Raw genomic sequence first — 16,060 nt, forward strand, 5'->3', positions numbered from 1 at the left:
CTTATATTTAAATAGCCATCACAAAGCAGCAGATTTTTCTCTTCCAAACATGTATTTAATCCGTTTTTCAATTGTTTCCATTTTTTACATGGGATAGATAATTTCCCTCTTATAACACACTAAAATGGAAATATTTACAAGAAATTAGGTAGAAAGAAAATACATGACAAACTTGACAGCAGAAACAGGACATTTCTGGTCCCTGAGAGGGAGGAAAGACATGTTTTCTTTAACATATACAAAAATGTACAACATGACCTCAGCATTTACAGTTTTAACTGAGTTGTGATGTCACTGAGATCTCATACATCAGGTGGAAGCTGATGCTTTGTGGAAAAGGTTGTGCTCACAAACTGAACGACACCGTTTGTAACTTGTAAAAGCACATTTGTCAGTTCCTCGAACTTGCCTAGTGCTTTAAGCTCTGACAGTGGTGCGAGTTGCTCTTCTTCGATCTTCCTTAAAAATGCTGAGGTCAAAACTCAGACAGTGAACTTCAAGCTCTACCAGTAGAACGTTTTAGTGAGGAAACTGGCTGCTGTGTTCAGCCAGCTGCCCCCGCTGTCTTGTTTAGCACCGGTACGGGACACTGCGCGGTCAAGCTCTTTCTCTGGACTCTCGTCCTCTGGCAGGTAATCTGGCAGGTGGGAATTCTCTTCCACCTTTGAGCCAGAGGTGCTGAGTGGAATGAGAACCTGTAATCAAAGTACAGCCATATAAATAATAAATAACAGCAAGTATGAAACGGGTATATATTATGTCGTGTGTGTGAGTGAGATAGGGATGCTCATTTCGGATAATTTTCCAGATCGACAACCAATGCTCATTAATCGATTATTAACCGTTAACTGATAAGATTATAATATTGAATTGGCATTACATAAAAATACAATTGACGAGTGTCTGTGACCCGTTAAAAATATTTTTTTCACGTGTTTATTTTATTGTGCAAACAGCCGAACAGCTCATCAACAGATAGGTTCAAACTAGAGCCCTGCATTTAATTTTTTTTTACTCTAAACATTTTTCTAAATTAACTTAAAGAAATGAAACAAAATATAACTATTTTGGCATTAAAAACAAAACTGACCTATTGTAATTGATGCAACAATGTAAGCCAAAAAAATAAATAAAATAAAAACATGGGCTCCAGTCGGACTCGGGCTGAGATTTTTGATAAGCTGTTGGACAAAACCACACAATGAAAAGCATTAAACAAGGCTTCAGATGACACTGATGCCTGGGGAATACAGAGACGCCTTGCTAGAGCGGCCAGCCTCGGGAAGCGACTTTCATTTGCTTTCCTCCAGCAGTCAGGAGCTTGTACTACTGTTGTATTGTAATACCACAATAGCTTATTTTGCAAATAACTTCGTCACCCTTTCTGTCGAAATAGTCCCACATAGTATGCTTCTTTTCCATTGCCTTATTTTGTGACATTTGTCTGTGTCGGCACGTGTGGTTCGTTGCATGTGTCGATGCGCCCCGTGAGTAAACAAAAAATTAAAAAAATAAATAACATAAAAACCCTTTAGAACCCTAACTGACAGTGTTAAAATTCTTACTATCGGTTAACGGTTAAACGGTCATTATGAGCATCCCTAGAGTGAGATATATATATATATATATATATATATATATATATATATATATATATATATATATATATATATATATATATATATATATATATATATATATATAGGTGTTTATGAATTTATGGTAACTATATATGGTGACTATAGTAACTAAATGCACAAGTCAACCCAATAAATGTAACCAATTATGTGTTATAATTTTGAAAATAAAAAGTTGTCAAACACCAAAAAAAGTAAATACAATTTATACATTTTGTATTATTATTTTAAGTTTAATGCTTTAAGTTTAAGTTTAAAAATAAACATTAAAAGGTTATAATTATTATTTATGTACAACTAATTTAAATGATGACAATCATGTCAAGACATTTGCATTATTACACAAATACTAATTAATTATAATTTTTATAATTTCTTATAAATCTTTATTGTAATTTTATGTAATTAACAATTGTTATTTAACTATATTTTCTATTATTTATATTTGATTACATTTTAATTTAATAAAATACAAACATAAAATTTATATCAATATCAACTATGTACTGTACAACTACTATATATGTAATTTAATTATTTAATGATAATGCAAAACAATGTAATGGCTTTTAAAGATTTTTTCCAACCAGATCAGCAGCAGGATATTGTTGAGCTCTGGCTCATCTTTATCACTGTAAAACACATTTAAGTACATACTAAAAGCACCAGCAACACCCACCTCTTCTCCATTTTCATTTTTTACCACCTGTTTAGCTGAAAGCACGTTTGTGGCAGCAATAGCAGTGGCCAGACTCTGAACAAGACATTTGCATATTAGTTTTTCAGACACATAATGAGAACAAAGTTGCTTTTATTAGTTGACTGACTCTCCTTACAGAAAGAAGAATATAATGCACAAGCTGCATGTACCTCAGTGGGCAGGTCAGCACGGATGCGTACAGTACATCTCTTCAGAGCCATCTGGAACGTGAAGCTGATTACACCTTTGACCCTCAAAAGGGCGTCTTCACAGACACCTCTCTGATCCTGTGAACACAATACCACATGTGATTTTACCCAGTAATCTGCATAAATAAGAGAGTTTACGATCCAGGTACGATTAACAAAGAGCATGTGTCAAAGCTATGGTACATACCGCCCCATCCAAGCCTTGTATGTGCAGGGTAACTGATTTAGCTTTTTTGTTGGAGCTGTTGATGAAGAACTGTGGTTTGTTTCTCCTCTTTTGTTGCTCTGGTGTCTGACAAGCCTGTCTCTGTGTTTGAGCACTTAACACATCATACACCTCTCTCGCAAGGTCTGTAATATCAGTCGTCAAGTCAGTCCTTCAAACAGTGGAAAAGAGGGGGGGGGAAATATATAAAACCATGAAAGGCAGATTTAAAAATAAAAAATAAAAATGTTTTTCTTCTCACACCTGGCATCCCCCTTGAAACAGCTCTCATTCAAGCTTGATATTTTTTATATTCACTATAAAAATCAGGATAAATTTTAGTTTCTTATATAGCCAAGCCGTTTTTAATGGAATGCACAGTTGAGGAACCCAACCTCATTATACTTAATAAATATATTTGCTGCTTCTTAAGCTAAGTGTTCCCTGCAAGGCTGCAACTGCGTATTCTGTCTAGAGCGAAAAACAAAAGATTTGAAACCAAATCTTCTACAATCATCTTGTCACTCAGCTTTTCACTCCCGTGATGAAGGAAATCTGACTCCTGCTGCATCTCTCGTTCAGCACACACTCCACGTTAAGTTTTTAATTGTAGGCCAGTTAATCTGTTTTCTAACCGAGGGTGGGCATGTGAACTGGTGCTATGCCTGAACATCGGTAACACAAATTACCGCAGCAAGTCTAAAATTAAGAATAATCTAAATTAATCAACTTCAAAATATAGGACCTTGTTACATATATAAAGGACCTTGTTAACAGACCTGTGTGTTTTGTATCACTAGTGCAGCGTGAGGCGCGCCGCTTCTCCAGATTTCTCAATTTATTAGAGATAAGAATATGTTCAGCCCCTCTCCCTCTGAAGCTTCGAAGCTCAAAAAAAAGTATTTGGACCAGCCCTAATATATTATATAAATTAAAAATGTATAATAAAAGCAAAAATCACCTGTCAATCAGTGTCTCCAGGCTCACAATCATACCAAGCTCATTTTTCATGGTGTTGATGTTGCGGGACGATTCAGCCAGGTACCGCAAAGTCTGAGGAGACAGCACAAGAGTTTCTTACTTTTTAAAGAGCATATTGCAGGTTAAATTTTTTTTGAGATAAACATATAACCTTGTATGAAAATGCCATATGAAAAGGTAATGCAGGATTTAAAATGTTTTTAAAAGACATAAGAGCACAAATTTAGAAGATAAAGTGGCCGTTTCGTTGGCTGTTTGTAAAACCGCTGTTTTTTTCAACATCGCGTCATATTACGTCACGAGAGGGAGTCGTCTGCCAAGCTCTGCATTGGCTCAGTGCAGAATAGGTTGGTATTCGGTAGTAATCAGTGTATTTTCGGTAGTTTTTCTATTTAAATGTATCATTGTCATGGAAAATGATAGTGTCCAGCCTGTCAGGACATTGAGTCCACAGGTTTCCAAAAAAAAAAAAGTTAGAAAAGCTGCATTGTGGCGTTTTGTGCAGGTGAAGAGACGGTACTTCACTTCTGCATCTGCTTTGACATACGCGGTGGTGTGTGTGTGTGTTCACTTTACACCGCGGATTATCAGCGATATGATGAAGTTTAACATTGCAATACTCATGTAGTTAAAGGATATTAAATGATTAAATACTCACACGCAATGCTTCTTGGCTATTGTTTTTACATTAATCAATTTCAACATTGATTAATACAAAGTATGTAGGCTACATAAGCACACATGCATAGTCTCACACTTTAAAAAAAAGTCAGGAATTATGTGCTGATAATGTACATTTTATTCAAGTGTATATACATCGTTCACTCAAATACATACTCAAAACGTCATACATTATCACACTATCGACGGTGAATCGGCACAAAATAAACCCATAACACAGAATGAGTGAATAAAGGATCACAATAACACGTTATACTGTCTGTGGCTCGGCCGCGGCGGAGTGTGACGGCCGGTCACGGATCCGTCAGACGATCAGCTCGCAGAAACCGCGTGAACTGAGCACCGTAACTGAGGCGATCAGGGCGAACACACACACACACACGAGCGTTCGCGTTAAACAGAGACTGGAGACTCAAACCAGAGACTCAATGTTGCTGCTAGCTTTAGATAGAAAACATTACTTGTGTGCAAATGATTTGTTGAAAAGCATAGAACAGCAGCCCTTTCAACAGAAACAACCAGAAAGGGAGTGAGGGCGCACGTGCGTATGTATGTGTGTGTGTCATGGTGTGTGTGTGTGTGTGTGTGTGTGTGTGTGTGTGTAAAAAGGCACTGTAATGGTTGCAGCAACTGAGCTATAGCATAATAATACTCATAGATCTAGCCTGTGACATTGTTGTGCATGATTTGGCAATAGGGGACAGCATGCTGGTGAAAATCAAGCCGACTCCCGATTTTTTTTGATTTTGTATGTTTAAAAAATATCGTGAGATAGGGAGGTGCGAGAAACGTGCTCGGCTCGTCGTGTTTTTCCTCACATGCTGCGAGCCACGACCATACGAGCATCCACAATGTCCACGCGAGGGAAAAACATCGTCTGCGAGCTCATATGTCAGCAAAAACAGCACCGGTAACATTACGCCCCGCGCCCGGCTTTACATCTAATGTGGACGGCGAGTGTGACTTAAGCCAGATGGTCTGAACTTATTATTAGTTTCTGTTATTGGTATCAATACTCCTAGATGACCAATAGCAGCTTTGCGATTGCCTGATACATGATAATTATCTGCGAAGTATTGTAATCTGAGCACATGTGTTAACGTATAATGTTATGAGCCAACTCTCTCACCTGCACTGTTTTCCACTGTTTCTCCTCACACAACAACTCAAATCCTCTCCTCTGATCGTTGTTCTGTCTAATCCTGGCCTGTCCCTTATTGTGTGTCATAATTGCATGGCTGTGGTCTGCCATATGAGTATTAATAAACATTTATAATTTCCTCAGCGTCCGAACTGTCATTGCGATCCATTGTTTTCCTATGGTTGAAAGTCACGGCACTCCCTCTCGTTATGTCACTTCCGGTTTGCGCATTTTTAGATGCGGAAGTAAAATTTTCTCACAAAAACGACTCAAAAAGCCTTATTAGCGTATTTACAAGTATATTTTAAAGAAATTCTAGGTTCTACATTATTTTTCTATACACTGACTCACTGGAGTCTCTAACCTGCAATATGCTCTTTAAAGAGGCTTTATTATACCCTCTTGATAATCCTCTTGACCCTTTCATGCTTACTACACACTAAAGAAATTTGAAAACGTAAAAAAGCCTAATAGGTCCTTCTTATAAACAGAGAAAAATGTTGTTCGTTGAAAAATCAGGTCTGAGTGTACCTGGAGGGTGGCAAAAAGCACTTTAGGGTCTTTATGGTCTAGAAACAGCACTAGTCCTGGAAGGCATCCCTGGTCCTGAACAATCGCCTCCCGATTCTGTGGTTCTGATGCCAAGTCCTGCAACTGTGTGACTACTGATAATGCGTCCATCATTTTTGTAGATACCTGAAACAACAATATGAATATGAAGGGAAACATGTTTATAATATATTTCCCCTTTTAAAACATGATCCATCATCCAATACTTTCATTTTATTCAAAACAGATATATTTTGTTTTTCCACTGGTTATGTATTGTGAATATAATTGTTGAGACGAAGGAATATTAATAGTACATTAATAATAGACTGTCTAAATAGTATTTGTACTAAAATCACCCCATGGGTATGGGTGTATTATAACATGCTTTACTAGAGCTTTGACACGCACAGACAGACACAGATTTCAGAAAGGGCAACAGCACCGGTGTGACTTAACAAGTCATATAAAAATGTCCACTTCAATGCTGCCTTCAAGTGCTATCGGAAATCTCGTACTTCCCACTTCGGAAATCGTAGTTACGAGCTCATCACATTTTAAATTTTACTAGAAAGTGTTCATGTCCAATTTTCTAAACAGGAGACTAGCATTTCCAGTCATTCCAATAGTACATGAAGGCAGCAAAAATTAAACAAAATTTGGATTTTCGACTGTGTAAAATACATATTTTCTGTCTTATTTTTAGTGAAGACAATAAGAACCTCGAGACAATCAGTTCCCTATAGAGTAACGCTAGTCTGTTAGCTAAGCTAACTACATCGCTCGATTTCAGATTCAAGTTTTATGGCACTTTACATCGCTGTAATTAAAATACAATATATTTGTATTAATTTGAACCATTTATGTATCATTCTCAAAAACCTTCTTCGTGCAATATTGATTATTAAACAAAAAACTACAATGTACTCACCACTGCCGTTACTTTTCACAGCGCACACACAAAATAAAAAAATTCCCACGGCTTCCATTCAAACAAAATGATTGGTCGGAGGCGCTGACGACGTTTCTAAATCGTTCGAGCTGATTGGCTACAGGCTTCTAGCACTCCTCTCCGGACCAATCACAAACGCTCTCAAGCAAAGAGCTTTATTTGAGTTTACCTGCACGGGAAGCGTGATACAGGGAAGAGGTAAGTGAATAATACGCGTATATTTCTAAAATACAAACGCAATTTTATTAATAATACGATGCATATGTGTCTAAATTAGATTAACGCGCAGATAGGTCTGAAGTAACGTTACGCTTGTGTTCTCACGCGTTCAGTTGGTAGGATAGTGGCCGATGCTGATAATCATCAATTGGTGTTGCTGTTAGTTAATTAACGTTAACGTTACGCTTCCTGTGCACATATGTTGTTCGTTTTTCCTCAGTATTTGTAACATTAACGCTGAACGTTTGTTCGGCGCTTTTGTTACAGAATTAAATGGAATGCTGCTGATTTGCTCCACCAGGTCACGTGGAGAAGTTTGCTGCAGTGTGTTGGTTCATCTGTCAGCAGAAATCCAGCGTGGAAAACACACACAGGAATACTGTCAATGTCTCTGCTGGAAGACATCGTTGATCTGCTGAGATGTGTCCTGGAGTACTTTGGAGTGCCACCTGACCTGGTAAATATGAAAATTAATTTAGTGTGACTATTTCAAAAACAAATCAATGAATGCATGCTCTTTAAATGCAACTTTTAACAGCACATCTGTGAACACTGTGTTGTTGCAGTTGGTTCCAGTATGGGACAGTACACAGTGTGGACAATACCGCAGCATAGTCCGTATGATTGGGACAAACCTTCCTCTATATCCTCACCCACGGCTGCGGTTTCAGGTACTGTCTTTGAGAAAATGTTATGTATTGTTAATTGATTTTTTTTTTTTTTTGTAATGTTTTTAAATGCTTTTGTTAATTTCAGTTTTAGTAATTTATCACTTCAACTTCTGCTTATATATTTTTTAATGTAACAAAAATAAATATTTTCATCTAATATGTATGTTGTATTTATTTAATTTTATTTCAGTTTCTAAAACCAATTTTTTTATAGTTTTAATCAACAACAACATTGACTCACACAACATAAATGCCCTCCAATAGCAAAATAGCAGCTTTTTTACATTTGTTGAAAGCACAAAACACCTTAAACCCAATTATTTTTCAAATTTTTATAGGGATTTTTATTTATTTATCCCGAATCTGCTTATTAAAATCAAATGGACTTTGTGCATTTTAGAGAAAATATATAACATAAAGTATAATTCTTTTAGGACTGGCTCATTTTGTAACACTAGGAATTGCTACAGGCCAGAATATTACATGCATGTGTTCACTTGGTATAAATTGTTAATAAAGTCTCTTCGCATGCTAAAGGCTTTGAAGGACTTAAGTGCACCTTCACTTATGAGTTCTGAATCATTGTTTCTAGATTCCTCTGCAGACATTCAATAGACAAGGGCATATTGATGTGTCAGTGGATACTCCAGCCATTCCTACTTTAGCGGATGTGCTTTGGCTGGTGGAGGATGAAGGAGACATCTACACTAAATTCAGGTAGTCACACATCAGAAGCTGTATAAACACAAATGTTTATTATTAGCTCACTGACGGTTTCTGTATGAGTGCTAAATATAGTTCTGAACATAAGTTATGCCTGTTTTGAGATTTCTTGTTGGATTCTGGTCTTCACAAGGGTAGTAATGGGAAATTTGGATCATTTTGCTGATTTGGATCTTTGAATCTCGTTCATCAATCTTTTATCTTTATAATAATCTTTTATCTTATCTTTTCAAGTAATTTTGTATATATTTCAGCAGAATATAATTAAAATGTTACATGTTAATAGACAAATTTCCATGTTACATATAATAGCCAAATTCCCCAACACATCAACTTACGCAATTCATTCGGATGAATGTTGATCGCATTTAGAGTAAAAACAAAATGCGATGCAAGGACAAGGCCAAATTATGAGAAACAGAAACGATTAATTCATTGTTTATCTGGGTCTTCATTCAGTCTATCTAGTCAGTTTACCTCACCTCCCTATCTTGAGTCATTCGTTCATTCTGTGACATCCCCTAAAGCTGTGCTATACAGAAATGATTAGTTCATCTCTCTAGTCTCGGATTCGAGTCATTCGATCTTTTGTCACGTAACTATGTTGTTATTGTAGGTTTCTTTGCTTTGTCAAAGTGATTTTCCCCATCATTCGGCAAAACTTTAAAGCACTAACACTACCCTTTATTACCACGTTCAGTGTCATCATGTCTTTTCATGTTTTTAACAGAACTGCCGTCCCACTGAAGAAATACTCTGTACAAAAAGGTTTTGAGATTCCCTCATTGGGGGGTGAACATTCGTTATCTGTGTCTGTACCGGCTCAGAGGAGAGGTAGGGTGCTGGAACAGGATACCCAGCCAGAGGCCCTGCAGAAAATCTCCGCTCTGGAAGTGGAACTGCAGAGACTGCGAGCACAGATCGCCATGATAGTCTCAACTCCGACAGGTACCGTATGCTGTTAATATGCCAATGCTGTGACTGACAGATTATTAAAGATTCTTTAAATTAAAAGTACTCATAAAATGAAAAGGCTGTCTATGCTGGCTACCAATTATTTTTAGCCACTAACTCAAATTAAATAAAGTAAGATTTAAGAAGCAAACATGGTTTATTTCTGTTTAGAGTACATGAGGGAGTCAAAAGATGAAAATTCTGACGGATCTGTTCTTAGCTGTGTAGGTTCTTGACCTTTTTGACTCAAAAGCCCCGTTTTTCAACAAAATATTAGGGCTGGACCAGAATATTAGTTTGGTGGGTTGGGATTCTATTTTCAATTTTCAATTTTGGGATTCGAATGTTTTGTTTCTTGTTTTTTTTCTCGCATACCTCGCATTCCCCTCGAAATGGTTCTTTCGCGCTTGAATATGTTTACACTTTAAAATCTGGCAAAATACAATACTATTGTTTTTATTTTTATATTCTTATAGCCTAGCTGTTTTTTTAATAAGATAGGAACCCAACCGTGTTATACCGGTACTTAAAGCTACACTGTGTAACTTTTTTAGTTTATTCTTAGCTAAAAACACTTAGTTCTTTCAAAAATATGTGTGCTCATTAATGTATATTTACTTCTTTCAAGTAATAAAGTATTTTCATAAGTTTATAATATGCCATTTAAAATACATACGGGTGAGGTGTTCGAATGCCGGTCGCCATATTGCCCCTCCATCTTGAAAGTACATTAGCCAAAGAGGGACATACCCGTAAATTCAAGCTTTGCTTTTCGCGTTTTAACACTCAATGGCACTCATGAACAAGGTCGAACTGGGAGCCATGATTATCTTGGACTACATCGGCCACCGTAGGAGTTAAAAACGAAATCGGAATTGAGAGGAACAGAAACTAATATTCACTGGATTTTCATATACCTTTACACTGCTAGATGGGGGAATATATCACACGGTGAAGCTTTAATAAATATATTTGCTGCTTCTCTTTTTCAAAGAGTTCCAACACTTTGAAACTGGAGGATTCTCTGTGTAGAGTGCACAACTGGATTAGCTTATGTGAAAGAAATCAAAACGAATGTGCAGGGCGGTGCCGCAGTGGCCAAGTGATGTAACCTGTGTTATGCCTGAACACCGGTAACACAGATTATCACAGCAAGCCTAATATTACCCGTTACTATCTATCTAAATGAATCTACTACAAAATATAGGAGCTTGTTACTGGGACGTAACATACCTGTGTGTTTTGTATCATTAGTGCAGTGTCTGTTCTTGAAGCATATGAGCCCTGCCTACGTGAGGTGCGCCGCTTCTCGAGATTCCTGCCTTTATTAGAGAGAAGAATATGTTCAACCCCCTCCCTCTGAAGCTTTGAATATTCGTTGTCGAATACTACAGAAGCTTCGAAGCTCAAAAAATGGTATTCGGACCAGCCCTACAAATTATTCAACGGTTCCCCATATAGATATTTTTGCTATTTCTCCTATAATTATGACAAATATGCTTGTTTTCAAACTTTTTTTTTATTAACAGAAACTAGAAATATTGATATATTAAATTAACCATAATTAGTTTTGTGATTCTCAAAAAAAATTCAGTCTCAGTATAAAAATGTAGAATATGACCCCTTTAATGTATCACCCCCTCAATACCTTTTTATATCCATTGCTTGTGTCCTCCAGCTGATATTGGCACTCCATGCTCTACTCTACCAATTCCTGTCCTTACTTCCACTCCTGTCTGTCCTCCGCCACCACCTCCACCTCCACCCCCACTTCCTTCTCCGGCTATGGCCAGGTGCACAGAGGTGTCAGTGTCAGAGGTGATTCGACAAAGACAGGCAGCAAAAAGGGAACAGATTGCACAGTGTGATCCATCACCGGGTACAGCGCCTGCTGCCCTGCCCTCCATGTTAGAAGTGCTGCGAGACATGAATCATGTCAAACTGCGTTCTGTTGAGAGGTATGAATCTAACAGCTTTAAACTCGAAGAAGCAAGTCTTTCAAGCTCAGTGCTGAACGTGGGTTTGTATTTGTAGATCTCCAGGTGGAACTCCAGTAAGGAGACGGAAGAGTAAAGGTGTAACCTGTTCATCTGACCCTGCAGCTCTCATCGCTGAAGCACTGAAAAAGAAGTTTGCACACAGACAGAGAGACGATTCATTTGGTAAAGAGAACCACTCGGCTGAACCCTCTCCTTTCAGCAGTCCGGACACTCCCCGGGTAGGTGGTATTCCTCTTTTTGTTTATTACAGTTGACTGTGGTACAACAGGAGGTGCTTCATTTTGACTTTTTAAGTACTGTATAAATAAAACATTAAACAAGTAATTTGGTGGTACAAGAGGATGATTAAATTAGGTATTTGTCAGATGCTGACATTATTGTGTGTTACAGTTTTGTCAACATTACATGCATTTTTAAAGTTAAAAATATGGACAGAATATGAGTAAGCCAACCAATCAAACAAACAGCAAGGTACCATTCAAATCCATTGTACCTATTGAGTGCATAACACACAGTTTCTGCCAATCTTATCTTGAGTAGAGAAGTATTGCATCCTACATATCATAGTCTTTAGTTTTATCATATTTCTAAAAGACAGATACGCTGTACTGATTCTGTAAGCAGCCGAAGTGGGTGGAGCAAAGATATACACACACATACACAAACACACACACACACGCATACAAACACAAAACATCATGGCATTCAGTTCACTATAAGTTTGTGTTGTTTACATTATATGCACTTAAGCGGCGATTGCCAACAAACCACAGACGTGATGCAGTTTAACTCTATGCCTGCAGTTTCGACTCATGACGGGGAAAAACAAACACACTTGCAGAACTCTGTTACTGCACCGGAAAACGTGTATTTGGCATACAAATACGCTGTCAGCAAAAAAATTTAAACAATTTGGCCATGTTTAGCATGAGAATCCAACACTTTAACAGTGTAAATAAGTCAGAATGAATTGGCATTAACCCTGCCCCCCCCCCCAATAATAACTTGACATGGTCTAAGTTCATGTAAATCCCTTAAACGCATCTTTTACCAGATAAAAGTTTAAAAAGAGTGAAAAACTATATGAAATAGCATGATTTTATAAAATTGCTAAGGCTGCGTTTTTTTTTTTTTTTTTTTACTGTGTTCATTTACACACAAGCATCTCATAATCCAGTGTTTTCAATGGCTCAAACCAACCTGGTTCAAGGTAAATGTTGTTAGAAGTGAATTCATCTCTTCACCTACTGATTAGTTCACTTACTGTGTGCATTTTGGGAACGCAATATGCACACAATTATCTTCCCAAATTTGTAACAAGAAGCAGTTGTATACCATCTGTTGTCAACAAGACCTGCGTTTTTCTTGTATTGTCTTGCATCTGTGTGTTGTTAATGTACACGCACTCATTGCTGTCGTTTCCGAAAACTCCTCAGATTATAGATGAGCAAATTTATTGCAGGTTTTTGGAGGTGGGATCGGAGATTCTGAATGCCAGGGGAAAAAAATATAGCTGCACAACCTAAGACATAGATGCTAAACTAGCAGGGAGCAAGATTGTTGCTGGATTTTTGTGATTTCATAGCAGTGCATGTCTGATTTGAACCACTAGGGGAAGTGTGTCTTTCCCATATATTGTATGGACATAGTGTCCGTGATGTCACCCGTAGGTTTCTGAAGAACATTTTTGAAGCCTAAAGTTGGCAGAATCGACCATCACCTGTCACTCAAGTGGCCACGCCATAACTATGCAGAACTTTAAGGCTTAATATAATTTAAATGGGTGAGTTATAAAAATATAAAAATAAAAATCACCCCCTCACAGTTGGCATGAAGGGCAAAATTAGGCGTATAGACTAAAACCACTTTTTGTACCAGGCTGTAAAAACTTTTCTGCTGTAAAGTTGGCATTTTAACATGGGGAGAATATAGATTTGATTTCCTTTTGGTACCAGTCTCTAGCGGCCAGTCGAGTAATTGCAGTTCACGTCACTTCAAGAGAGGCTGTGGTTGGTTGCCACTTGGTCTTTCCAGAAACGTAATAGTGTTACATTTAGACCAGCAGAGGGCAACATTTCATCACAGTGCAAGCAGCCATGTGAAACTAAAATCTGTCATAATTTACTTCCAAGCCTGTATGAGTCCTCTGCTTAACACAGAAGGATTTTTTTAAAGAATGTTGGTAACTAATCAGTTAATGGGTCCCATTGACTTCCATAATACCCCCCCCACCACCACCACCACACACACACACACACACACACACACAGAATGTTCATTTTTGAGTGAACTATCCCTTTAAAACCAGTCTTTCTGAGAAAAAACTAGTGTAGCACTATTACACAATACCTTGGCAGAACCCCTGACTTTCTGCTGTAAAATTCTCTTGAGCTGTAGTTTAATGAGTGCAATTTGTGCTATTGTGACTTTAGTGTCGTATTGGTTTACAGATTCTCCATCACACCAGACGCAGCCAGGGACGCATTCACCTTTGACCCTTGACCTTAATGTCTTCCGGAATCAAAGTGTTCATGGACTAATCTGGTGGAACGATTTCTATCCAATGTTGGTCTTTCTTTTTTTTTCCTTTCCCCCTTTCTTTCTGAATTCATCACATGGGCCTCCATCTGAAAACACTGTGCATGCTTTTGAGATTTTTGTGCTGGTATTGTAATTTTTGTACATGCTAAATGCTAAATTTTTTATTTGTAAATAGTATATACAAAGGACTTCTTAATTGTGAATGGCTAATACAGGTATTGGTATAGGATGGCAGCAATTATGTCATAAAAGGCTACAACTCAGTTGCTTTCAGCCACAAATGTGGTATATAAATATGGTTTGATCTATGCAATGCCTCTTTTTATACTGATTTTATTTTATTTTAAGCCTAGTTGGATTAACCAAAGCTCTCTGAACAACTTACCAGTTATATTTTAAGTTTTGAAAAACGGTACCTATTTTGCTAATAATTCATTCATCCATGTTTGTGCTGTATTTTCATCTTCGCCTACAAACTGTTATTGCAGTATCACTATCAGAAGCAATAAACAAGTTAGAAGCCTTTCAAATGTGTTGTCTTCCACCCACCAAGTGTGTACTATTACATAAACTATTTTATTACTGGAATATGTTATTCTGACTGGTCAGTCACCATTTCACTGTCTGATATTTCCTAATCATTTGAACTAAAATCAGCATTGTTTTCCCATCTCTACAAAAAATAGAGAATAAAAGCTAACATTTTTTTTTTCTTCTTGCAATTTCTAGTTTCATATCCTTTGAATTGTTGCAAATCACTTTTTTCTTTCTTTTTTTTTTAAATTTCCTGGCAGAAATATGATTCCATACAAACCCTGGACACACAACTTAAAATGCAATTGCCACTTATTAGCATCTCCGTTATCAATTATAGTAAAAATAGCCTAAGAAAACTTCAGTATTAATAGTACTGTAATACTGTTGCAGTTTTGCTAGGCAAGTTGTTTTGTACGTTATACTGGACTTTTTTCTTTTCTTTTCTTTTCTTTTCTTTTGCAGAATCTTTAAGATTATATACATTCAAGATTTATAAGGTTATTTACTTAAAACTAAATAACATTTTAGGTCCATGTATTTACTAATTTATTTCGTGGGATAATAAACAAGATAATGTAAGCGGACAGCAATTAATTATTGCCAGATATTTGAGTCTTGTATCGCCCTGAAAGGGTGTGTTGTGAGCGATTGTCTAACTATACATTTATTTTAATCATTTTAGCATAGCACATAACACACTTAAAATGGCATTAAGTGAAAAAAGTGCACTGTGTGTACCTTTGACCCTGACCTAACAACCTTCTCACACTAGTATGTGTTTACACTATTGTTGTCAGGGTTGTGTGGGTGGATGCTTGTTTGATGGAATAATTGCAATGTGTTGTGTCTGTAAACCACATCCTTCCAATCACCTAAAGGTTATCATGGAGAGGATATGCTGGTCTACCGAGACAGGAAATGGTTACACGCTGAAAATCTGATTGATCCTTTGCTTCCGTCAGACATGTTATGATGTTAGCCTGACAAGAGGGGGTTCAGAGTGGAATATTGTAGCATAAAGTCTCACCTCCTTTCTATTTTTGTTTATCTTCAGAAATGCACCTGCTTTAATGAGAAACTTGTGGACTAAATTTAATGCCCCCACGTTTCCGTAACACGTTTGACAGAATTTGGCAGGAGGAAGATTATGACGATACCCCCCTGTTGTTGTCGTTAATGCCACAAATAAAAAGTCTCAATGCTACCATAAAGAGGACATTTTTATTATATTTCTAAATTTGAGTTTTGTCAAAAGGCTCAAGACTGAGTTCAGTTGTTGCCTTTTAATCATGATATTGAAGCCATAAATTGAGTGTAGTTAAACAAAATTCTTTCCCTTCCAGGCAATCATGGGCCGTTT

The 16,060-nt window shown here is 37.1% G+C and overlaps 2 protein-coding genes across 2 annotated transcripts; one reads left to right on the forward strand and one right to left on the reverse strand.

Annotated features, from left to right (window-relative positions):
- Nucleotides 1–45: 45 nt before the first annotated feature.
- Nucleotides 46–7,179, reverse strand: armc1l (armadillo repeat containing 1, like). The gene is made up of 7 exons (XM_067445838.1): nucleotides 7,035–7,179; nucleotides 6,086–6,250; nucleotides 3,713–3,804; nucleotides 2,734–2,923; nucleotides 2,508–2,624; nucleotides 2,317–2,391; nucleotides 46–695 (listed from the first exon to the last, which is right to left on the reverse strand). The coding sequence occupies exons 2-7, from the start codon at nucleotides 6,236–6,238 to the stop codon at nucleotides 504–506; spliced, it is 819 nt and encodes a 272-aa protein (XP_067301939.1). The 5' UTR covers nucleotides 6,239–6,250; nucleotides 7,035–7,179; the 3' UTR covers nucleotides 46–503.
- On the forward strand, nucleotides 7,143–14,731 carry mtfr2 (mitochondrial fission regulator 2). The gene is made up of 8 exons (XM_067445837.1): nucleotides 7,143–7,253; nucleotides 7,576–7,731; nucleotides 7,841–7,945; nucleotides 8,538–8,662; nucleotides 9,399–9,616; nucleotides 11,301–11,580; nucleotides 11,657–11,840; nucleotides 14,073–14,731. Exons 2-8 carry the CDS (start codon nucleotides 7,660–7,662, stop codon nucleotides 14,115–14,117), a joined length of 1,029 nt encoding a protein of 342 aa, XP_067301938.1. The 5' UTR covers nucleotides 7,143–7,253; nucleotides 7,576–7,659; the 3' UTR covers nucleotides 14,118–14,731.
- The last annotated feature ends 1,329 nt before the right edge of the window (nucleotides 14,732–16,060 follow it).

Source organism: Pseudorasbora parva, chromosome 6, assembly GCF_024679245.1.
Source record: "Pseudorasbora parva isolate DD20220531a chromosome 6, ASM2467924v1, whole genome shotgun sequence".
Taxonomy (NCBI): Eukaryota; Metazoa; Chordata; class Actinopteri; order Cypriniformes; family Gobionidae; genus Pseudorasbora; species Pseudorasbora parva.